Source organism: Ostrea edulis, chromosome 3 (genome assembly GCF_947568905.1).
Source record: "Ostrea edulis chromosome 3, xbOstEdul1.1, whole genome shotgun sequence".
NCBI lineage: Eukaryota > Metazoa > Mollusca > Bivalvia > Ostreida > Ostreidae > Ostrea > Ostrea edulis.
Window position 1 is genome coordinate 15,365,191 of NC_079166.1, and position 25,206 is coordinate 15,390,396.

The 25,206-nt window shown below is 35.8% G+C and overlaps 2 protein-coding genes across 5 annotated transcripts; one reads left to right on the plus strand and one right to left on the minus strand.

Annotated features, from left to right (window-relative positions):
- Positions 1-15: 15 nt before the first annotated feature.
- On the minus strand, positions 16-10,612 carry LOC125677222 (uncharacterized). 2 transcript variants are annotated; one of them, XM_048915227.2, is made up of 7 exons: positions 10,493-10,612; positions 6,571-6,731; positions 3,794-4,722; positions 2,485-3,297; positions 1,981-2,201; positions 852-905; positions 16-164 (listed from the first exon to the last, which is right to left on the minus strand). In XM_048915227.2, exons 1-7 carry the CDS (start codon positions 10,568-10,570, stop codon positions 60-62), a joined length of 2,361 nt encoding a protein of 786 aa, XP_048771184.2. In that variant the 5' UTR covers positions 10,571-10,612; the 3' UTR covers positions 16-59. The 2 variants fall into 2 exon arrangements, with proteins under 2 accessions (XP_048771184.2, XP_048771185.2); XM_048915228.2 differs by lacking the exon at positions 852-905.
- Positions 10,613-14,730: 4,118 nt separating this feature from the next.
- On the plus strand, positions 14,731-24,795 carry LOC125674807 (alcohol dehydrogenase [acceptor]-like). Of its 3 annotated transcripts, none has more exons than XM_048912108.2 (12): positions 14,731-14,857; positions 15,134-15,294; positions 16,914-17,122; positions 17,784-17,973; positions 18,854-18,985; positions 19,222-19,343; positions 19,459-19,626; positions 20,036-20,186; positions 20,879-21,027; positions 22,093-22,285; positions 23,753-23,984; positions 24,068-24,795. In XM_048912108.2, the coding sequence occupies exons 2-12, from the start codon at positions 15,174-15,176 to the stop codon at positions 24,231-24,233; spliced, it is 1,833 nt and encodes a 610-aa protein (XP_048768065.2). In that variant the 5' UTR covers positions 14,731-14,857; positions 15,134-15,173; the 3' UTR covers positions 24,234-24,795. The 3 variants fall into 3 exon arrangements, with proteins under 3 accessions (XP_048768065.2, XP_048768066.2, XP_048768067.2); XM_048912109.2 differs by having other exon boundaries at positions 14,741-14,857; positions 18,854-18,970; XM_048912110.2 differs by lacking the exon at positions 24,068-24,795 and adding an exon at positions 22,628-22,718 and having other exon boundaries at positions 14,741-14,857; positions 23,753-23,887.
- The last annotated feature ends 411 nt before the right edge of the window (positions 24,796-25,206 follow it).

The window sequence follows — 25,206 nt, forward strand, 5'->3', positions numbered from 1 at the left end:
AAACACAAGTCCTGCTTTATTGAGTGAAGTCACTTTATTGAGGAGGATGATCTTACAAGTCATCGATTTGGCAGACTTCGTAACTGTCTGTAGACTTGAATAACGTCCTGCTTCGTTTCGGGAGATATAGTGACACTATGAAGGCCTGGAGACAATAGCACATCCTGAAACATACAAAAAAATTGCATTGTATTTTACCTATCACTACGAATGGCACTTCCATTGTTTTCTACAGTATATCTGATTCTTAAACACAGTAGTCTGATTAAACAATACCAGATATAATCTGATTTGTTGGATTTTACCAACATGTACATTGCATCATCATTGTCATTACACTGCTAGATTTGCAAACTTCCCTCTAAAGCAAGAGTTTGACATCCACACATTTGGAATTTATCCAATGAAATATCCCATCACATAAATCTTCTATTATTTTGCATACAGTCCACATGGAAATTTACGATGGGGGGTTATGTACACTTAATACACAATTACAAGATTTTTGTGTTAATTACCCCCCCCCCCCCCCCTACATTATTCCCATAGTTAACACATTTAATCAATTGATGATTCTGAAATTGTGTAACTAAACCCTAAGGGTAGGATTTGCAAAGGAAATGTGCCTAATTAACAATACACATATCCACATTTACAAAATGATTGGCTCCCTATTATTTCTGAGAATTACAAGGGCTGAATCTTCTTGGTAACTGCGAGGAAATAGGTGATCTGTGACTTATTACACAGTAGTGATCACTTTCAAAACATTGATCTCTTGAAGTAAAATCACACAGGGGAGACAATGCTGTACTGCAACATTAAATAAGGACTTTTATCAACACATGTACCTTCAGTAAGCAACCCTCTTTGGAATTCCCCATATTAGCAGGCGCTTCTAGCTTCTGAAATCAAAACAGAAGTTTTTAAAGTTAGATTTGTTACCAAGAGGAATCCGGTATCTATGGTTGTTCTAATGGAACAATTTCCTGTAACCTATGTGAAAAACACATAAAGCTAGTTCAGGGAAATTATGTCCCCTGTGTGAAGACAGATTAAGTGGGTGGAACAGAGAGAGAGAGAGAGAGGAGAGAGAGATAGCAATTACACATGGTAACACCCCATCCATACAACTTCACAAAAAGTAGACACACCCTTTCCTGATCTAAAATGTTTAAGTGAGCAAATCAAAGCTAGTTTCTATTAGAATTTGAATTACAAAAGTGGGACAGACAGAATGACAGACAGACCCAAATTATAATCTCCTAAAAGTGATAGACAAAAAAAGTTAACCCAACTGCTTTCACATTGCAGCATATTGAGCAGTTACTGCATGCGATAAGCAATTTAATGTTGCTGATGAATTTGTATTTTACAATATAAGAGTACCAATGGAACTATACCGGACAAACAAAGCTATGGAATACACTAAAATCAATTTGTCAGTCTCCTCTCAAAAAACATTTTATATGTACCCTCCAACTCCGGAAATCCCACAAATGCAGTATGTTTCATATCTTTTGTACATTATAAAAAAAGCAATATTCCATGTAAAATGAGTCATAATGAATTGAATCCAAAGAGGGAGTCTTCCACTATGTGGTATGGTGTATACCCATGGTACCAGTACTTTGTGAATACATTAACTATGGTATCAGTACTTTGTGAATACATTGACAGCACCTGTAACTGTGGTATCAGTACTTTGTGAATACATTAACAACACCTGTAACTGTGGTACTAGTACTTTGTGAATACATTAACAACACCTGTACTGTAGTACCAGTACTTTGTGAATACATTAACAACACCTGTACTGTAGTACCAGTACTTTGTGAATACATTAACAACACCTGTAACTGTGGTACTAGTACTTTGTGAATACATTAACAGCACCTGTACTGTAGTACCAGTAATTTGTGAATACATTAACAGCACCTGTACTGTGGTACCAGTACTTTATGAATACATTAACAGCACCTGTAACTGCCTGGACACTGCTTCCCTGACGGCTGCCGCCAGAGGTGTCTGTCCCGTTGTAATGGTGATTTTCAGGGTTGGACTGTCTTTGCCAACATCCCAATGTTCCACAGATAACTTAACTAGTTCCCCCGTGGGGTCCACCAGTCGCACTTCATGGTTCACAACATCTGCTCGATGTTGACAAGATCGAGTCAAATACCTCAAAATGGCATCCATGTCTGCAAATGACCAAAAGGTGATGTTGTCACATGTTAGTTTCTTCATTTGAAGAGAGAATTTTGATTTGATTAAACACCTTCCTACAAGAAAAATTCCATTTTTTTCTAAACGCTTTAAACTAAAGGAAAATGTATGTATTTAGATATCTGATTTCAAAACATTTCTGAAATTCAATTTCAAACATTATATGACATCACATTTGTTATCCATAACGTTCTTATACAAGGTGCAAAGTAAAAGTGTATTAATTAAAATCAAATTCACTACATATATAGAAGGTACCTTGTCCCTGAGCAGATATTTCTGGTTTATTCAGCAGCACAGCAGGTGTTAGCAGGTATACTTCACAAGACCCGCCCTCAAGGCTGGAAGCACATTTGGCTTGAACTACATTTGCAGCTGGACGACCCAGAGCCAAATTTGAAATCGCAGAATGTAAAAACGATGTTGTTTGAAAAGTTTTCTGAGATAAACATTTTTCCTCATTAAGAAAATGGAGGATGTCAATAATTTCTTGATGAACCATAATGGTTAATAAAGAGGTACTCCTATCTGACTGCAGAATTCCAAGGTCATATGGAAAATGAAGACAAAGAGCTAAGGTAACTTCATAAGGAGTTTTTGTGTCTCCAGAAGGAAAATTCAGCCTTATGTGCACACTCTCATCACGTCCAACACCCCGGTCCATCCTTTCATTTGCAGAAGATGTCTTGTTTGAATCGGACTGATGAACACAAACCAACAGGCTCCAGTCACATGACAAATCTAACCCACTGTGATTGGTCACCTTGCAAGACAGAAAAAATTCACCCCCAATAGCTTGCTGCATTGCAGTGCATTCACATTTAAGCAGACTTTTCTCACTGATGAGGTGTGCAGCTATATTCAATTGAGTGATGAATTCCTGCTGCCTTTCCTCTTTGTTGTTCAGTTCCTGAGTCTGGAGGTGACAGTTTTCTAGGGCTGTAAGGAGTTCTTTGATGTGCTGGCCCTGTTTGGGTGTCTTAGTAACTGCAGGTTGTTTCAACCGTTCCTCAATGTCTATCAGATCTACTCTTCCTAAAGCTGTCCTACATAATAAGTGACTAGCAGTCTCTACAAAAGATAGTATTGACATTGATAAACATTCTCTTTAAAAAAAAATTGTTTAGAAATAATTTTCATTTCTGGTACATGAGGGTATGGACTGACAGATTTCAGTGGAGTTGCAAGTAGATGTACTTATATTTCATTTGAATTAACAGGGTATTTTCACATACTCTAAATATAAAAAAAATATTGACCATTTAGACAGGGGGCCTCCGTGGCCGAGTGGTTAGAACATTGCGCTCAAAATCACACGGCCTCTCACCTCTGTCTGCGGGGGTTCGAATCCTGCTCGCGCCGGTAAGTGAGAAAGTTTCCCAGTTTACTTTCGGAAGGTCGGTGGTCTCTTCCCAGGTACATTGTATCTGGGTTCTCTCTTCCACCAATAAAAACTGGGCGCCACCATATAACTGAAAAATTGTTGAGTGTGGCAGAAAACATCAAAACAAACAAACAAAAACCATTTAGACAAATATCATTAACAACACAAACAACATGACCTCACCTTCGACAGCAGCGAAGTCTGGCACACAGTGGATTTCCTTTACGCCACCGCATTTCAGGCTTGTCATATTGTGAAGTCCCACTACAAAATTGTCACTTCTTTCACACAATTCAACATCTATCACAAACAAATCTTCATGGCTGCTGACGAACATTTTAGATCCAGCAAACTTGAAATCTACGACTGAACACGGAATGATGAAAGGAATGAAGCATGCTCCGTATTTTTTGCTGCTCGTCAGAAATACGCCGTCTCCCTTTGACGAACACATTACAAGACAGCTGAGAGTTTCCCGATCCATGGGTGAGGACACATCGAGTGTGTTCTTCTCTCTAACTGTAATGTTGCTCGACTGAATTCTAACAACAGGCATACTAGTGGGGTATAACAATGTAAAATGTGACTGCTCAGATGGAGAAACATCCACCTTCAATGGACTGGAATAAACAGATCCCTCTCCGGGAGTGAGAAGCAAAATCGGGGAATTGCAGAGTGATGATTTCTCACCACCAATACTTTTAAACAACTCGCTAGATATGTCTAAAATTGATGTTCCTCGATCCTCATGGGTTGGACATTTGATTAAATCACACGTTAAAATATAGAGTTTGTAAGTTAGATTCTGTGTGCAACCAGGAACTTCTAAAGTATGAACCGTAAGTGGTTCGGCAAACCTACTACTAACATCCCTGCTGAATGACTTCACTATTATACAGCTGTCGTCACTGTTGGCGGTGAAAATGAGACCCATGGACTGGCACACTGCCAAGATTGGAGTCCTCAGGGACAGAACGATGTGGGATGAAGTGAGGGTATGAACAAAGGTGTCTGGGGTAATGGCGATTGATCCATCTGCGCTTTCATCGTCTGAAGAATTAGGATCCAGGAGATCAGTGAAGATTTGCTGGTTCTCTAAAGAGTTCTGAAAGCTAAAAATACTTGAATGTCAGAGTGTTGGTATTTTTCCTACTATTTGTTGAGCAACAATATCTGTGCATTTTGTTATTGAGTTGATTCATGAAATCAAGTTTTCTTTCGAAATTTGGTGTTTTCATTTTGATTTTTAATATCTATATAATGAAATATACAATAATAAATAACGAAACTGCTTCACACTTCTAAGGACTTTAAATTGTAGTGCCAGTTTCAGAGACAGTGCAAGGGTGGATCCGGGGGGGTGGGGGGGTGGGGGGGGGGGGGGGGGGTTTAGACCCCCTTTTCCTTTTGCGGACCAAAAAGTTTAAGAGTTATTAAATTTTAATGAGACTTTGAGTGAAAATGATATTAAAGTTGGATACTTACATGTAATTGCATTTATATTCAATTTATCAACGCCAATATGTCATTTAATTCTAGTATAAATAAGACGACATATTGATATATATTTACGATACTTTCTCAGTGTGCGAAACTAACTTTAAAGTCCTATAGACTTTCGGTCCATAGTCATTGCATTTCCTATAGACCACAAAATATTCCTATAGACCAAAATTTAACATGCAATATTCAATGTTATCAAAAAATAAATAATAGACACAAATTCGATTTTAAATTGGTAATTCATTCATAGTTTAATTAAATTCTTTTTCAATTTCATGCACAAGCTTTTCAATTAGAATTTTGTTTTCTTTCTCATTTTGTTCCAGCTAAGTTTCACTGATTCTTCATCTAAGTCACTTCTACTACGTTTGGTTTTCTCTTAATTTTCTGCGACTTTAGCCTTGCTGGAACTTGTTGTACTGACCGCTTTCCATTTGATTCAAGTGCGTGCACCTTCCACATATTTAAACCGTTCAAAAAAGGACATTCCAAATTTGCACGAAAATGGCGACCATTTAAGTAAATATCAAATCGATCCCCACCCCCTGTTGAAAATGGAATAATCTGATTCGAATGATTTGTAATTACATTGTGGAACATTTTATTACAGCTAAGGGATGAACAGAAACATCAGCGTAATACATATAAACTGGTATATGTTTAATAAGCGGCGGGAATCAGTTATTTACTCAGAATTCCTATAGACAAGTCGGTCTATAGCTATTTTGATCATTATAGACCAACTCGATTTTCTATAGACATTGTCTATAGGTCCATGGTTAATTTCGCACACTGCTTTCTTCAGATACAAGTATCACTTAAGAATTTTTAAAAAGTATATGTAGCATAAAAGTTTTGTTCAAGAAGAAGACGGTTTGAAAGTGAAAAGTAAGTGCCAGGAAATCGTCAGAAAGCAGGATATTGCACCATTTAACTCAGAGCTTCTGGGGGCCGCCTATACCTCCAGCCTATTGGGGGTAACCTTTCAATCACCTTTTTTATTATCGTATTTCATTGAAAAATCAGGTCCGAGTATGACGATTATATCAACTAAAACTTGGCCCCAAGTAGTAAATAACCTAAGCATTTTCATGTATAAACTGTCTGCAGATATCCCTTAGGACGTTATGTACACTAGGAAAGGGTGTAAATTGGGGTGGGGGTGAAAGTTGTGAAAAGTACCTAAAAGAACAAATGCTAGACCCCCCCCCCCCCTCTCCCACCCTCTTTCACAAATTCCTGGATCTGCCTATGCAGTGGATAATGTTAGGTGAATACATATAAAATCATAAACAATATCAATATAAGAGTTTAGTATAACTACAGTTTGCAAGCATAGAACATCTAGAATCCAATTGTTCTGAATGTTTATAGTACAACCTAACTATCATGATATTACATTGTAATCACTGTTAATGTCATTGTGGTTTTACAAGCATCTAACATTAAAAACTCACTGAAGTCGGGCTTGTTCGTACTTTGCCTTGAAATCTGTGCGAGTAGTTCTGTACAAATCACCAGAGGCTGTTCCCAGTAGTAGAACCCACTCTTCTGTTTTAGAGGAAGTGTCGGGTATGATAGAAAAGCTCCTTATTCTGTCCGGTATTTGAATAATACCCTTAAAATGTAAGAACAAGAAAATTGTCGATGGACTGTATGTTGCATTTTAAATCTTTTTAAGGCCTGCATGAACAAAAATTTGTTTTAATTTGAAGACGGAAAATAAATTGTATGAACTGTATGTACATTGTACAATATGCATTTCAAACTAATCAATACTTTTGTACTAAATAATGCAATTTCATTTGTCAACATAAACACTACATGGTACATCAACATCCCAAGGGATTGGCATTTGACCATCAAAGTTGTTTCTTTGCCACATCTTGTGAAAGGAAACTGAACAGTAAGCTCAAATATATTACTAACTTAAGGTATTCAATGTACATCCATATTTCTTATCTAATAAATGGATGGTGGGATTTTTGTAATCATGGTATCATTTCAAAGGGTTCATCAAATAGAAATAATTCACCATAGGAATTTTCTAAATTTTGTTTACTGCTTGATTTATTTAAATTATTTCACCTAGAATTTAACATTGAAGTCTATGGGAAGAGCATGTTTCATCATAACTTAAAAAGAAATCATACCTTATTAATAATATGTTCATACAAATCTCTTGGTAGGAGGTTACATACATTTTCTCTTTGATTAATCATTTACCACACACAGTTTTAAAAAATAAGATTTTACTTATTTTTACAAAGGGCAGATAACTCAAAAAATGTCTCAAGTGCAATCGGATCACGCACTCATCCTTTTCCGTAACCTGTAAGAAGACTCAGACGTGAACCAGTGCAAGAATTGCATCAAATTGATGCATTTCTTCGCTGGAAGTGTGCCCATGGATGAGGTTTAAACTCTGTATAATGTGTTATTTAGATTTTCGCCACAAAATCAGTTGAGGAATCATTCACGTCTAATTCACTCCAATACATAAACATAAAAGTGGAAATTAATAGTGATACAATACCTTAGATATGTATGATATCTTAGACGCATTTTAAAGCTCACGTTTCATAGTGTAACGTAAAACTGCGACGTCATGGTTACGTTAATGTATACGTAGCAACCAACTCTGATGGCATCGAGTCACATACAAGATTTATTTGTGGTTACGGAAACAGCTGAGTAGTTACGATTGTCATGTGAATTTCATCTACCACACTTTCATCATTCTTTAAATTGGCAAGTTAAGCACATGTAAACTTGTCTTGCTAGCCATATATATAATAATATACAATTACATACATGTACACTATATAGGGCCTAGAATACAATTATATGTACACTGTTTTACATATTATCAATTGTAACAAGCCTTTGCTTCTAAGGTATGAATTAAGAGTCTTTGAGCGGCCAGACGCATTTGATCACCGTAGGACCGTTAGCTCATTTGGTAGAGCACCCAACTAAAATTTCTCCAGGGCACAGGTTAGAATCAGAATCAGAGCATTTTCTCCCTTCAGGGTTTTTTAAGGTCTTGATTTCAAGGGCCAGGGCCTTTCCGATTGGGAAAAATAGTGACATTTGCTTGAAATTGGGGAAAATGTTTCATACAAAAAAATGGGGAAAAACCCAATTCAGAAAGCTTTAGGGCATAATTGGGCTCCGTCTGACTTTCAATTTGATCAAAGCTTACCTCATTCAAATAGGCAGAGGCCAAAAAATTTGGTTTACTTGAGAATTTTGAAGCAAAAATTGTAATCTGTGGGCCTGTGAAGAAGATTTATGAACGATTTGGCTACCCTGCTTGATTTGTTTTCATTGTTTGGGAATTTCAAAGCAAAAATTGGGAAAAATACCCGCTTTTTAGCACTGGGAATGGGGCCTTATTTCGCCCCCCTACTGACCCTAAAAAAATCCTTGCCCTTCCTGTTACATTCAGTTTGAGCCATATAGACCACCCCTGGACTTACTGTTAGGGGCAAAAAGAATCTGGGTTGTATACTTGTACATCTTCCAGAGCAAAGGCAATTTATGGAGGGAGGAATTTTGTGGTCAGATTGGTTAAATTACAAGTGGCCAGTTAGCTTAGACGGTAGAGCACCTGACTACAGAATCAGGGTGCTTGGGTTTGAATCACTGTCTGGACAGATTCCGGGGGCTTGGGTTTGAATCACGGTCTGGGGCTTGGGTTTGAATCACGGTCTGGTCTGGGGTTTGAATCACGGTCTGGGGGCTTGGGTTTGAATCACGGTCTGGTCCGGGGTCTGAATCACAGTCTGGTCCGTTGCATTTTGTTCCAGTGCTCGAGCTGATGGCGAACTTTTTTCAAAAATGGCGGAAAAAAATTGAAAGTGGCGAAAATCCCTTTTTGCAATAAATTGTATTTTAAATCCTTTGTCAGTGACGCATTATCGCCTGTTTGTTTATGCAGTCAAAATCTGTTTATTCAGTCAACGCGTGCGACCGGAAATATCGCGTCGCTCCAGTGCACACAGAGCTGGTCACAGCCTCGGGTAATTTATGGCTGCATAAAAGTCGGTGATTATGTCATAAAGTACATCGGACAGTTGTTTATCCTGCTGTGGTCAATTGTTTAACATTTAAAGTCTTATTCATTATCGTGTTATCATCTCCACATTAATGTCAATTCTTAACCAGAGAACAGACCGGTAATTAAATTGGCCGTATTATTGTGTATAATGTATATATCAATACATCAATTGTTTGTTTTTGCGGCCAAACTCGTTGATTACAAGATTTTGATTTTGATGTGTTTGATTTTAGTTCGAATATTTCATAAACAATGCGGTCGGTCACCATTGATATGGACATAGCAATTTTAATAAATAATTTTCTTTGAAGTTCGGTGTGCAACAGTATAAAAATGCTTATCTCATAAGACTATGCACCCCGTTCTATTTTGACACTAAACTTGTAGCTTCTGATCCTAGTCAGTCTAAAATTTAAAAAAAATTTTTAACTATGTTTGGCTTTACAGTCAACTCCACCTGCTCAAACATCTGATTCTGTCCAAATTGCAAAATCTTCCATACAAAAACGGAAATTTAATAGGGAATGGTTGAGATACGACTCTAAATTGGGCTTGATGTTTTGTGACATCTGCATTTCGGGCAATGTACACAATGTTTTCACTGAGGGGTGTAGCATCATGAATTTTATATTTATATGATTTATTATCTGAATTTTGATTTCCATAATAGAATTTATCAAACAAATCAACTTATTATTTCAGAAAGAAGTGTTTAGGTATGGTAGCTGGATATGATTAAGTAATGTAACTGATTCAAAATGCTAAAATAAGTGTAATGAATAAAATAATATATAATATGATGGAAATAATTGTAATGCATGTGATTATTTGTGCTGTGCCGCTCCCCGAAAAAGTGGCGAAAGGGAATTCTGGTCCAGTGGGAGCACTGTTTTGTTCCCTTCCCCCTGTTGCACTCAGAAACAAATTTGAGGATTCAGTATACAAGATGGTGATATTCTTGAATACTCTTTTCTTATATTTTTCCTAGTTTTGTAAGATGAGAACACATTTTCTTGTGAAATATGGTTGTATTCCTAGTTTTGGGTTTTGTTTAAAATGTTATATATACATGGTAGATATGATCAGAAAACGTAGGCGGTACAAGTGTGTTACATTTCATTAATTACTCCAATAAAAAGCCAACTGAGGTACCAATCATTCATCCATTAAAAGAATTCAGACAGATACACAACTGTCATTTAAGTAAATTCGAACGGATCGAATCCATGGTGCACAGTGTACCACTTAAAGCATCTCCTACAATTATCAGCACAGAAACAACAACCCTGGTCTATAAAATAAATATGACATATTACCTCTAATTCCCTGTTTCTGAATACGTTAACATTTGTAGGTATATTGGATGGAAAGACCGAAAATATAGACTTGGACATGATTCATGTTTTGAGAATTTCCCGCGGAACTTGGGAACTTAAGAAGTCGTTCGTTCTATGTTTCGTGTTTATATATCTTCTCTTGGTTTGTGGTTGTTTGTGTGGCTTTCGTTTTCGTTACATCGTTTGGAAACATGATATCTATAGGACAGTTTTTTAGATGGTCTATTTGAATTTTTACCCACCTATCAATATGTATGTGCGCTTGATGAAGATCGAAATGTCAAAACATATTTCCTAGCCATTTCGCATACAAGAAAATGGAAATCTCTTAATTCTTGAACATGATATATAGCATATTTCTTTCAGATACTCGGTCTAACTTTACCTTATATACCCAGGAGGCTGTTTCTCAAAAAAGTCATTCGACCAGACGTAAACTTAGTCCAGACTAAACTCGCTTTAATTTGAGTTTAAACCTGAATTCATATTGAAGATATCTTAATTAAAAGGTATCTTATAGATCTATAATTAATAAGATATCTTTGATTTTGATAATTAAATTTATGATATATTCCATAATTTACAGTTTATAAGATATCTCATAAGATGTATAAGATAATCTTATACAATGTCATGTTCTCTATGAAAGGTGAAGATACTGGCGAACAGTGACCGATCTCATAATCCCCATAAGTAATACAAAAGAGATAGTTGGGCAAACACGGACCCCTGGACATACCAGAGGTGGATCAGGTGCCTAGGAGGAGCAAACATCCCCCTGTCGACCGGTCACACCCGCCATGACCCCGCCGGATATCTTGGTCAGGTAAACGGAGTTATCCGTAGTCAAAACCAGTGTGCGACGAACTGTTTAGACAACAATCGGTATGAAACACATCAGACAGCATTTGACCCAATGATAGGTTGTATTGGCAAACTAAATTGTTATAACGACCATAGAATTTGCGAAATGCTGACTTTAAACGAGACTTTTGATATATACCCTGACTGTTGTCTATTATATAAGATATATCATTAACTTAATTAATACTTATTGTGTATTACACAAGAAATCTTATATTTACTGTAGTTTATGAGATATCTTACAAAAAGAAGCAGAATTACATCTTAGAAATTTTTAATTATAAGATATCTTATGAAACATATATGATCTCTTATGTACATGTAGATGCTCTGTGCCGGATTTAGAGAGGGGGGGGGGGGGGGGCGCAACCCCCCCCCCCTTCCTAAAATTTAAAAATTTAAGGTAAATCGCGGTGTCTTCTTTCGGAAAATGTACTAAACGATAAAAGAAACAATAATTTCTTCCACTCCAGGAGAAATAAATGACAAAATATTTTGATTTCTTGATTACTTTATTGGGATAACTTATTCCCCCCCCCCCCCCCCCCCAAAAAAAACCCTTAAAATTTGTGTCATTTTATTAATTTCACCTTATTAAAATGATAGAAAATAGTACAAATGACTAAATAGGAGAAATGTTTCAAGCCCCATAAAATCTGTAAAATGCAGGAGCTTCGCCCCCTGGACCAACTGCCTCATATAGTGACGCCCCCCGTAACCGCAATTCCTGGATCTGCCCATGTTTTATAAGATAGCTCATGATTTTTCCCCCAGGTATATTGTATCTGGGTTCTCTCTTCCACCAATAAAAACTGGGGGCCACCAGATAATTGAAAAATTGTTAAGTGTGACGGAAAACAGCAAAACAAACAAAACTCGTGAATTTTATAAGATATCTTAATTGTATCTTATAAAATAACTCATAAAGTTTATGAGTTTTTTTTTTTACACTATGTAAGCTATCTCATATATTCAATGGTATATCTTATCAAGAAAAACATATAAGCTATCTCATATCTTTTATAAGATATTGTCACGTGTAGCGGTCACCCAACCAAGTGCTGATCACGCTTGTCGTGATCGAGATCGAGAGAGAGACCCTACCACATCACCAGATAGCTCTTTAGCGAGGCAGTATAAGTTCCCACATAAATACTGTCCGCTACAATATCATATAAAGGATATAAGATATCTCATAATAAATTACAACTTTTATAAGATATCTTATTAAATTCATGTTTAAAGAGGAATAAAAGTAAAAACGGCGTGCCATAATATTTTTCATATATATTGCACAAATCAAATGAAACATTGCTCTCACTAATGGAAGTCGCAAACATAAACACGCGTTGTATTTAGCTAAATATCGTCACAGTTTATGTCATTTTGTAATAACATTATGAATATTCGTGACACAAGACATTTACACATTTATAATGCATTCTTTCGCTTTCTTTTCGTTTGTATATAATACATCCATGTGGGCTGTGCTACTCGACTGCCACCAATCTGATTAAAATACAGATCTCTCACAGAGAGCAGTGGGCTATTTGAGAGATCTGTATTTCATAATCAGACTGGACTGCCACGCTCCTTTGTACAATAAATTCTATAATTTTCGACAACGATGTGTTTTTCATACACATGTACTTGTAACTAATAAGTTTGCCTGTTGTTTTGAATAGTTTTATGCACAGTTGATAAAAAAAGTATATATATGATGTACATTAAAGTGATATTCGACATGATGTTAATCAATCTGATTAAAATCAGATCTTTGATCCACTCCTCTAATGTTACATGTATGTCGCTACAGAAAACGGTCGACATACGACTCGTAACATTACCAGAGCGGACCAAGGATCTCATTTTAATTAGATTAAATGTTAATAATTTTAAATTAGAAAAGGACATTGAATTTGATTAAATGGACATTATGGTGCTGATTAAATCATAAACTGGGACTATGTAATCAATGCAGTTATTTTTAGGCAAGTTCTCTCTCTCTCTCTCTCTCTCTCTCTCTCTCTCTCTCTCTCTCTCTCTCAAATGATGAATATACCCAGTTGCGTATAATTTTTGCGTATAGGCAGCTACGCGCCTGAACTGCAATATTTTAGGAAAAGAAATATATAAGGCCAATACAAGAGACAACATTACTCAAATCGGTAACGATAAAGAACTGGAAGTCCTGAATAGTACTGAACGTGTGGAATCTGGCGTTGACGTAAAACATGACTTTACTTTGGAGATATAAACAATGTGTAATACTCAGATTATTTGATTTTTTAAAAAGTACACTATACTATACTATACTATACTATGTAAAACTTATACGGTACCAATTTTGATGCACCAGATGCGCATTTCGACAAATAATGTCTCTTCGGTGATGATCGACCGAAATGTTTGAAATCCGAAACAACTATGAAGTTTTATATCTAAATAGAGCCAAAAACAGCGTGACTATACTATACTATACTATACTATAGTATACTATACTACAGTAGCTATTCCAGTTTTGAATGCAATTTACCACTAAAAAGTGAAATAAAATACGATGAATGTATCAGGTTCGTTGATTCATGCAGATTTTTCTTTGAGTCCATTTTCTGTAAGCTTGGGTCAGGTCGATTCTTCACTGGACATCAGGCTAGATTGGTCCTCAATCTGACATCTCATCTAGAGATATTTATTTAGAGATGGCGGTTATGCAGAACCGCGAAATTTTAAAAACACTCCAGCAATGCTTAGCACTTTAAAACTTAAAAAGCTCTATTGTGACTTTTCTCCTTCCACAGGGTCATGGTTTGAATAAAAATTAAATCGGGATGTTTTGTATCAGCTCGACAAATTGTACCCTTCTAGATAGTAGATGTGGAAAGGAATATTATTCCTGTATATCCATAAATGTAGGCATTTCATTGGACGACAAGTCGGGGATATGAGGGCATACACCCTGCAGAGAATAGATGGGGTACAAAATGGCTTCGATAAACCTATATACTTCACCGCTTCGTAAAATAAACATTTCTTAAAAATCTATCTTATAGTTTAGCTCCGCTCGTGACGTAATAACGATGTTTAACTATCTCGTCAAGTCAAGATAATATTCTGGTTTTCTCGACATAAACCAAATTCTATCTCGTGTAGTCAAGATAAGTTATCTCATTTCCTAACTACAATTATGAAAAGGCAGTAATTGTCAATTCAACAATTTTAATCACGATACAAGATATTTGGTTTATGTCGAGAAAACCAGAATATTATCTTGACTTGACGAGATAATTATCTTGACTTGACGTGATATCTTGTGTTGACAAAAATTATCTTGATGGCATAAATATGCCACCATAAATTCTTGAATTGCGACCCACTTTCGGTAAACTTTTTGTCGAGATGTAAATGAAATGGCTTATAACAGAGAAAACGACAAAGCTTGAAACCGTGGCAGGGGGAGGAAACTTCAATGACTTATTGGTAATTACATATGTACTTCTTTTTATGTGATATTTATCTACTTTTCATGTTTGTTTTACTGCATTGCAATCATTGTCGCCGCATTTTATCCCATTTTAATCCCGTATGATATATTATAACTATGTTAATTAAAGTTATACATGTACATGCGAATTAAATTGATATTCTGCACGCCACATTCATGCTTTCAAAAGAGGAATCTTCACATGCTTGAAAATCTTTTGTAAATGTTTTAATACAGTCCCTAATTTTAAAACTGACCTACAAATCTTTCAGAGGTGAACGCGGAACTTATTTGTTGTGCTTCAAGGGCAGCATGAAATTTAAAGACGCCATACCAGTTTTAGTTCTTGTTATAGCAGTTCTATATTACCAAAGCAACCGAGAAGACCCGGCAGACCTCGCCCTACTGAACGCGACCTATGATTACATTATAGGTAAGTTTATGTTTTGCTTTATATATCTAGAATACGAATTCTTGTATAGTATCAAACAGCACCACTTTTCTTGGATATGAGCTTTTTAATCCCTATACAGCGAAGCCCGAGTGTTTGCACTTCGTCTGTCCATCTCCGGACTTTTCCCCATCTAGTTTTTGGCGTTCGGAAAGTTTTTGACTGAAAACATTAAACTGTGTCGATGTTCTCTGCTTCTATCGTACGTAGAACTACTATTTTAGTATACATTTATTTCTGAGAAGATTCTTCGAATGTTGGTAATAGTTATGTGACAATTCGTTATTAATGAAGGTGAATGTTGATAATAGTTATGTGACAATTCGTTATTGATTAAGGTGAATGTTGATAATAGTTATGTGACAATTCGTTATTGATTAAGGCGAATGTTGGTAATAGTTATGTGACAATTCGTTATTGATTAAGGTGAATGTTGATAATAGTTATGTGACAATTCGTTATTGATTAAGGTGAATGTTGGTAATAGTTATGTGACAATTCGTTACTGATTAAGGTGAATGTTGATAATAGTTATGTGACAATTCGTTATTGATTAAGGTGAATGTTGGTAATAGTTATGTGACAATTCGTTATTGATTAAGGTGAATGTTGATAATAGTTATGTGACAATTCGTTATTGATTAAGGTGAATGTTGATAATAGTTATGTGACAATTCGTTATTAATGAAGGTGAATGTTGATAATAGTTATGTGACAATTCGTTATTGATTAAGGTGAATGTTGATAATAGTTATGTGACAATTCGTTATTGATTAAGGTGAATGTTGATAATAGTTATGTGACAATTCGTTATTGATTAAGGTGAATGTTGATAATAGTTATGTGACAATTCGTTACTGGTTAAGGTGAATGTTGATAATAGTTATGTGACAATTCGTTACTGGTTAAGGTGAATGTTGATAATAGTTATGTGACAATTCGTTATTGATTAAGGTGAATGTTGATAATAGTTATATGACAATTCGCTATTGATTAAGGTGAATGTTGATAATAGTTATGTGACAATTCGTTATTGATTAAGGTGAATGTTGATAATAGTTATGTGACAATTCGTTACTGGTTAAGGTGAATGTTGATAATAGTTATGTGACAATTCGTTATTGATTAAGGCGAATGTTGGTAATAGTTATGTGACAATTCGTTATTGATTAAGGTGAATGTTGATAATAGTTATGTGACAATTCGTTATTGATTAAGGTGAATGTTGATAATAGTTATGTGACAATTCGTTATTGATTAAGGTGAATGTTGATAATAGTTATGTGACAATTCGTTATTGATTAAGGTGAATGTTGATAATAGTTATGTGACAATTCGTTATTGATTAAGGTGCTGCTTACTCGTTGGAATTTTCCCTTGTGGTGACTTTCGTCGCCATTTTCAGGGGGAATAGACCATGTCATAGTCCTTTGATTTGCCATCGCTAATGGCATGCGCTATGATGGTTACACCGGGGCAGCAGGAAATCCCCGTTTTCTCAATAATACTTTCAGTTTTATCGTGGAATGTTTACATAATGGTGAATTACATGTATAAGCATTAGGAAATGCACAACAAAATATTGTGTGGTTTTATTTCAGTGGGGGCTGGATCTGCGGGATGTGTACTTGCAAACAGACTTTCGGAAGATCCAGATTCCTCGGTGCTCATTATAGAGAATGGGGGATCAGAAGACGAAAACGAGAACATCAGCCTTCCAATTTGTCCTGCAGAAGTTCAGCAATCAAAACAGGACTGGAGGTTCCAAACTGTGCCCCAGAAGAAAGCGTGTTTGGCGCTGCGTGATAGGGTACACAATGTAGATGTCAACATGCACAATTTGAGTATTTAGGTTCCCGGAGTCAGGTGACCAGTTGTGATTGGTCTGCGTCCGTCGTCGTGCGTTAAACAGCTTTAACTTCTTGATCTATAACTACATGTACTCTTCATTGGAACAAAGGGGACATGGAGTGTAAACTTTAAAACTCGTGCACCCAGGTGCTTTAAAAGTGTGTCAAACTTGCCAAAATTGACAAGGGTCCAAAATATTCTTCTGTAGGTCTACCATCTCGCATTTGTAAGACAAATTTGGTACATAGTGATATGAAGCAGGAAGGCCTCTACCACAATTGTAAATTTTATGTTCCCCAGGCAAGGGGTTCTGATTCCAGGGGGAACCAAACCTTATTAAGATATCTTGTTTAATATACTGTACAAGATATCTTATAAATTAAAGTATATGAGATATATTATATAGTTTATACGATATCTTATATATATTCACGAGATATCTTATCAACTTTAAACTATGTGGGATATCTTATAAGATTTATTGTATAGATATCCTAATTTAAAAAGAAGAAGATATGTCATAAATTACATAAGATATCTTTATAGAGGAATGCATGTAATTGCGGCGTGCCATAAGAAATAGCAACATAGACACCGTGATTGTTTTCTGTTTCATTTAGAGATCCGCCTGGCCTCGGGGAAGAGTCCTTGGTGGAACAAGTAGCTTGAACTACATGCAATATATCCGCGGCAGTCGTCATGACTACGATGGTTGGGCAAGAGAGGGGTGTACAGGATGGAGCTATAGAGACGTTCTCCCATATTTCATTAAATCAGAGGATGTTCAGATTCCAGAGCTTCAAAAGTCAGGTTTATAATAATGCAGTATTTTTGTCAATTTGATTGTTTTGTTATATACTGGATTTGTATACACTATACAGATTTCAATTAACATATTATTGAATTCATACAGATTGCACTATGCACACAACTGTTACAAATTAAAGTTTAAGAATTTTAAGATCATTTGATAGACAGTAACTTTTGAACAGTCAATGATATTAAGATTTGCAAATCACAAGCCATTCGGGCAACCATTTTCAGGAATTGCCCGAAACTAACATTAAATTATGAAAGTAGTTGAAAATGAAAGTAAATTATACGCATGCGAAATCTGAATAATGTTCAAGACAAATCCGGAACAGACCGAGTGAAGATACATAATTAATGGGACGAAACAGGAAAATCACTGGCCGTGGGCGTTCGGACTACCGCTAATTTCACAGACAGAACTTTAGTTGTGCATGTACACGGGTAGTGCAGTGTTTGGTTAAAAAATGAATAAATGCGAATCCACCTATTTTGGAATATAGTTAAACTGTTTTTCAAACCAGTGTATCTCTCTCTATTATTCGCGTAAATGGAGGTAAAATGTGTTTAACACCCCACCCTCCCAAAAAAGGCTGGGGGTATTATCTAATATTAGCAAATGTAACGCAGTTGCGGTCTCTCATTGCAATTGGAGAGAGAGAGAGAGAGAGAGAGAGAGAGAGAGAGAGAGAGAGAGAGAGAGAGAAGTAAAAAATAAACATTATTGTGGCCTGAATATTGATAGATCAAATCGTTCCTTAGATTACCAACTATAAATACCCATAACCCTTTTCTGTATATAATGTGCACATTTGATTAAGAATTTGTTTTATATATTTGTAATTATCCGTTTAAATTTATGTTACCTTATATACTAAAGCTTATCATGGAAAAGGGGGTTGTTTGTCCGTCAGTGACGGGACTGCCACGCCCCTCAATAAGAAAGTTTATGCTAGAGCAATGGAGGAACTCGGATATCCAACCATAGATTGTAACGGTAAATCACAAAGAGGTAGAGTATATGTTTCCCATAATACAAGCAAATATCCATGAACCCCCGCCATTTTTCTTCTTCTTACACGCATGCGCGCGCACACAACTGCTGACATATCCTTATAATGCAGGTTTTTTTTCTTCTTTTGGTCTTTTTCGATTTTGTAATACGCGCCTTTTCTCACTATTGCCGCAATCTATAACTTGTTTAGATTGCAATGAGTTAATATTGCATTTTTTCTTATTGTTACACAGGGTACTGTTTTGCTCAGGAAACGGTAAAGAATGGAGAGCGTTGTAGTACTGTTAAAGCCTTTCTACGACCGGCCATGGGACGCAAGAACCTTCACGTCTCCATGAATTCACATGTTACAAAGGTATGAAAAATTAAGTAAATGTGTAGAAACGGCTACTGGGTCAATCTCTCGCCATTAAAATGTTTTTTATGAGGCAACACTGAGAACGTGAAAGCCGAAATACATTTCCCCCCAGATTTTGATAAAAGACAGGGAAGCTGTCGGTGTATCGTTCGTGAGAAACAACAGGAAGCACGTGATAATGGCAAACAAAGAAGTGATTGTCTCCGCGGGGGCGGTCAGTTCACCCCAGATCCTGATGCTCTCTGGAATAGGACCGAAGGAGCATCTAGAATCCAAAGGGGTACGTAGAACTTAACAATGTCACGACAATACACCAACGCTTCTGATGAATGCGTTCACTGGTAAATATTTACCCCCCCCCCCAAAAAAAAAACCCCAACAAAACCCAGCATACATTTACATTGAAGGCATTTCAAATTCTCAATAGTGGCGTAATAGAAAAGAATATATTTTTATTTTTGCTTTGAGCTTTAGGACTATTACTGCACTTCTACTAACTAACGAAAATCACATGCAAAATACCTCAATGATAAACTGTTGTTTAAGGTAATCGTTTAATCAGTGCATTTAAAAGTTGGATTCTTCTAGGAACGTTGACAGTTAAATTGAGCTCGGGACACCGAGTGCGAAGGTATAGAATTGCACTGATAAAATTGATGGGACTGTCTGTTTTATGGATTCCCGAACAGATCCCGGTGATTGCTGATCTTCCGGTTGGAAATAATCTACAAGACCATATAATGACGGATATGGAATTCTATGATAACACGACAAGCGCCACTACCACCGCCAAAGCAATGTCCCCTAGTGCTATCATTCAATATTTGGCAACACGCTCAGGTAAGTCCCGAGTTAGAAATTTCTGTACAAAGCTCTACTTGTATGTTATATTTAACGACTGTTTTGATTTAACACTTCCCTCCTTTCCTCTTCTTTGACTTTAATTTGACTGGTTCTCTTCCCTCAATTTCGTCACCACCAGGAAATTTGAAAATGTTGGCACCTTTATCATTATATTGCGCATCATAAATCATGCAAGATCTGAAAACAGTATGCATCTAATTAGAGTTGTGTAAGATAGTATCTTGACATTTTCGTGCAAAATTAAACAGTTAAAGCATTACTTCAACACTTTTATACTTGCTGGAATGTAATCAGGAGTTGCAAGAATTACACAAGTTACAAGATAAAAGAAGACATCTGTGTAGAAGGTGCTTTTAGTGCTACTCAAGAATGTCCAAGTGATATAAAGTGAAATACACCTACAGGCAGTGAGGAAAACAATAAAAAAAAATATGAAAAGTGGCCTCTCCCATTGTCTACTTTGTCTCATCACGTCTGCGCGGTTGTTCTCTCTTGGTTTTACTAACATGTTATGAAACATTTGGATATTTAGCTATTATGTGTAATTTACAAAGTATGCAATTGTCTCTCTTTGTGTAAGCTTTAACATAATTCTTCCAGTATGCTTCAACAGAGCTATTTAAAAATAATGCAAGTACCAATGTACAAATAAGTTTACCTTATTTTAGGTATTTTGACCAAGAGCCAACAGGAAGGAACTGCATTTCTCATGGATGACGAAAAGATTCCACCACAACTTCAGATTAATTTCTACAGCTTTACCTTAACACCAAATTCCATTGACCTCTTTTTGGATAATATTAACCTGGATCCAAAGGTTACTCTCTCCATTTCTGAACGAAATCAATTCACACACCTCACTCTGCTGAGAAATTTCCACACCAATTCTATACCTCATTCTGCCGTGAGATTTCCACACGAATTATGTACCTCATTTTACCGTGAAATTTCCACACGAATTCTTCATACGAAGTAACTAAATACTGATATATACTTATAAATGTATTAAACACAGTTGGCTCATGAGCTTTAAGGATGATTAATGTAATGAACGACGGAGGACATCTGTGATAGGGTCTCAATAGCTGTCATGAGGATGGGATATATATAACTGTGGTGAGAGATGGAGATGATAAATTGATTCATTAAAAATTGTTTCCGCCGATTTTGGAAGATGAAGGGATATAGCTTAGAAAATGGGGGGGGGGGGGGGGGGGGGGTGTGTTTATATAATCCTAATTAGTTTGGACTCTGAAAGTTGTCCATTTGTTCATCAAAGATCAGAAAAGTGATGCCATAGAAATCTTTTCGAATTAAAGCAATGTTTGAACTTTAGTACCAGTGGTCGTCGGATTATAGATAAACAACGACAAAACATAAAAAGTATTGAGCTGTATACAACAGATTTGAAAATGAAAATATGATTACTGGTATTCAATTTTCTTTTATTCTTGTGGCGCAATGATACAGCCACGGTTGAAAGTAAGTTTGTTCTCAACAGGGACGTCGCCAGGTTTAGGTGAAAAACCGCAAAATTTGACTTATGCATGGTGCTTAAGGCTGTAGCAGTTGGGGTTCTTTTTGTGTCAGTGCCTACTGTGACATTAGGTTGGAAACTCCGGTTCAGTTTCCGGTGCGTGGTGAAGGAACAGTGAATGCCAATACTAAACGTCCTAGTGATTGTCTTTACGTCTCTTTCCACAAAATATACAGGTCTAATTCCTCATGGAGGAAAGCATCCTATATTTTTATAAAATCGATGTCTGCTAAATGTTAACATCTGATTGAATCATAAAACACATGTTCATATTCCTTTTCAGATAAAAAGTAATTCCTAGATCATTTAATATCCAATCATTCCATACGTTTTATTTACATACAGATGAAAGAAGGTAAGACGAAGGAAACCCAGAGGAATATAGACAGAAATATCGGGACATTTTTCGTGTTTCCGGTCCTTCTCCGTCCTAAGAGTAAGGGGACTATTGCCCTTCAGAGTGCTGATCCCTTTGATCCTCCAGTTATAGATCCACGCTACCTGGAACACACTGAAGACGTCAAAACACTCTTGAAAGGTATGAAAATACCTAGAAGTAAAATGAAAATTCATATAGCGAACGAAACATAATGTTAACCAACTCCATTTCATATCTAATATTTTTCTAGACTATATTATTTTATTGGAACTGAACTCCTTAAAGGAATCGGCAAATCAAAAGCCATTTATGCCATTCAGTAATGGTAGAATATATGGATAATTTAATGTTTTAAAATGAGCAGAGTATATCAGAGTACCAAGAAAGGATTTACGATCATTTCTCGTATATCCATGGGTTCGTGTTTGCCCAACTCCTTATTTTGTATCGCTTATAGGAATTATGAGATTGATCATTGCTCCTTATCTTCGCCTTTCACAGAGCTAGTACAGATGTCCAATACCTTAAGATTTACTGCAATCTAGTACAGCTATCTTGAAAGGCAACACACATACAAAAACTGTAATAAAAGGTAACGTAGTTTCAAAAATATATCAAAAGGTAACATTGGATCATTGAATATGTATGAATAGGTAATATTAGGTTATCAATGATAAATCAGAAAGTACAATTACAGTTACGTAAAATATAGCATAATGTAAGATTAGGATTCTAAATGTACAGAATGTATATCAAAAGGTAACATTAGGTTACTAAAACTACAAAATATATATCAAAAGGTAACATTTCACTAAAACTATATCGAAAGGTAACATTAGGATATTAATACTATATCAAAAGGTTTATATATTTTAGGTTTCTAAAACTATATCGAAAGGTAACATTAAGAAATTTGATACGAAAAGTACATGTACATCAAAACGTAACATTACATGTAGGTTATCAATACTATATCAAAAGGTAGTATATAAGGTTACCAAAATATATCAAAGAATAACATCAGATATAGGGCTCACAGCGGGTGTGACCGATCGACAGGAGATGCTTACTCCTCCTAGGCACCTGGTTCCACCTCTGGTATATCCAGGGGTCCATGTTTGCGCAACTATCTATTTTGTATTGCTTATAGGAGTAATGAGATTGATCACTGTTCGTTATCTTCAATTTTTATCAGCTTACTAACACTACATGTATATCAAAAAGATAAAATTAGTATTTATCATGTAATACTACATATATATTAAAAGGTAACATTAGGTTACTAAACCTGTATTAAATGGTTGCAAAACGACAATAGGAGTTCGTATGCTACAATGATGAATATATCATAAAGTGGTTTTGAAATTTACGCCATCATATTCAGGTACGTGATGAAATAGAACTGTAGAAATGGAAAGTTTGAACGTGTGTTTGTTTGAGGTTCATTATTATGATTTATTTCTTTTTTTAATTAATGTTTCTTTGTAATGAATACTTGATCATAGAACAATGGCATTTTGTTGTCAGCTTATTATCAGTAATATAACAATTTCGACTTTGTGCTTTATTTGTGAGGAGAAATACAACAATTTGAATAAATCCACTATGCCTACACTGTATTTGTAGGAGTACGAAATATTTTACAACTCGGTGATACTAAAGCTTTTCAGTCAATTGGTGCCTCGTCACAGGATCCATTGGAGGCGTATCATCCACATTGTGATGGTATATCTAAGGGTTCAGACGAGTACTGGATCTGTAGGATAAGACATTACACATTCACTGTCTATCACCCGACCTCCACCTGTCGAATGGGAGCCAAAGATGATCCAACGGCTGTGGTTGATCCTGAACTGAGGTTTGTCAGTAAGCTGGAGTGAAATTTTTTGTACAAGATTCTGTATTTGTAAATATTGAGGCTAAATTCTGTCGTTTTTACAGAGTGAAAGGGATTCAGAATCTCCGGGTTGTGGATGCGTCCGTCATGCGTAATGTTCCTTCTGGAAATACAAACGCTCCAACCATAATGATTGCAGAAAAAGCGGCAGATATGATAAGAAATATCGATAGTGTAAAACATATCAGAGAAAAAACTGATAAAGTGTAACTATAGTGACGAAGGGATAATTCTAATATTTAATCATAATGTGCAAAATTCAGTCAAAGTTATTAATGTGTTAAAACAGAAACTATAACTACAATGTAGCAACTCCACACACACACACACACACACACATGTATTATTAATTAACTTCCTTGCGCTGAGTGAGTTTGTGTTGTATGCGAGCATTACGTATAGCCATGGCCATAGACTGACCAATAATTATATGCATGACTGGTTCTAATCCACGTCACATTCCCGCCACTACCTTTCCGAAGGGACTTTCTCTGCCTGTCCCTTGGATAGGACAGATCATTATTACATACAGTAAAATATATAACATCTTCAGAATCCGTGTCCCTGTAAGCATCTATGTCGTGCGTTTAGTTTAAGTGTGTATGCCCCATTGTATTGTCAATGTGTAAAATCATATACGTGTTATACTTTAAGTTCAAGTTTGTTGGTGGTTATACTAAATTGAAAAATCCTGAGATACCCAAAATGATTTCTCTACAACGGGTTATATATCAATATATATATATATATATATATATATATATATATATATATATATCCAAATTGTGTTTTTAAAAAATCACAGTGTCCGGTATAAAATATTAAAAGAAATAAAATAAACAGTACACAAAGTTAAAAATTTAACGCAAACGCTTTCATTTTATAATCCTCAGGCGTTACATTTTAAAATAAACTATTTTAATAAACTATTTTAAAATGTAACGCCTGAGGATTATAAAATGAAAGCCCTTGCGTTAAATTTTTAACTTTGTGTACTGTTTATTCTATTTCTTTTAATATATATATATATATATATATATATATATATATATATATACACATATACATATGCTGATAACTTTTATATACGAATATGCAGTGTGCTAATCTCTGCACATTTAAAGTTCATTGTATTATGTTCTGTATTAAAATCTATTATACATTCCTGCAGTTGTCGCCATTT

Coding starts and splice junctions, on each gene's coding strand:
- LOC125677222 (XM_048915227.2), bottom strand. CDS start 10,570: ATGTCCAAGTCTATATTTTCGGTCTTTCCATCCAATATACCTACAAAT. Junction 6,732..10,492: donor TCAGAAACAGGGAATTAGAG/GTAATATGTCAT, acceptor TTACATTTTAAG/GGTATTATTCAAATACCGGA. Junction 165..851: donor AAGAGGGTTGCTTACTGAAG/GTACATGTGTTG, acceptor TGTATGTTTCAG/GATGTGCTATTGTCTCCAGG.
- LOC125674807 (XM_048912108.2), top strand. CDS start 15,174: ATGAAATTTAAAGACGCCATACCAGTTTTAGTTCTTGTTATAGCAGTT. Junction 18,986..19,221: donor TAACGGTAAATCACAAAGAG/GTAGAGTATATG, acceptor ATTGTTACACAG/GGTACTGTTTTGCTCAGGAA. Junction 19,627..20,035: donor AGCATCTAGAATCCAAAGGG/GTACGTAGAACT, acceptor ATTCCCGAACAG/ATCCCGGTGATTGCTGATCT.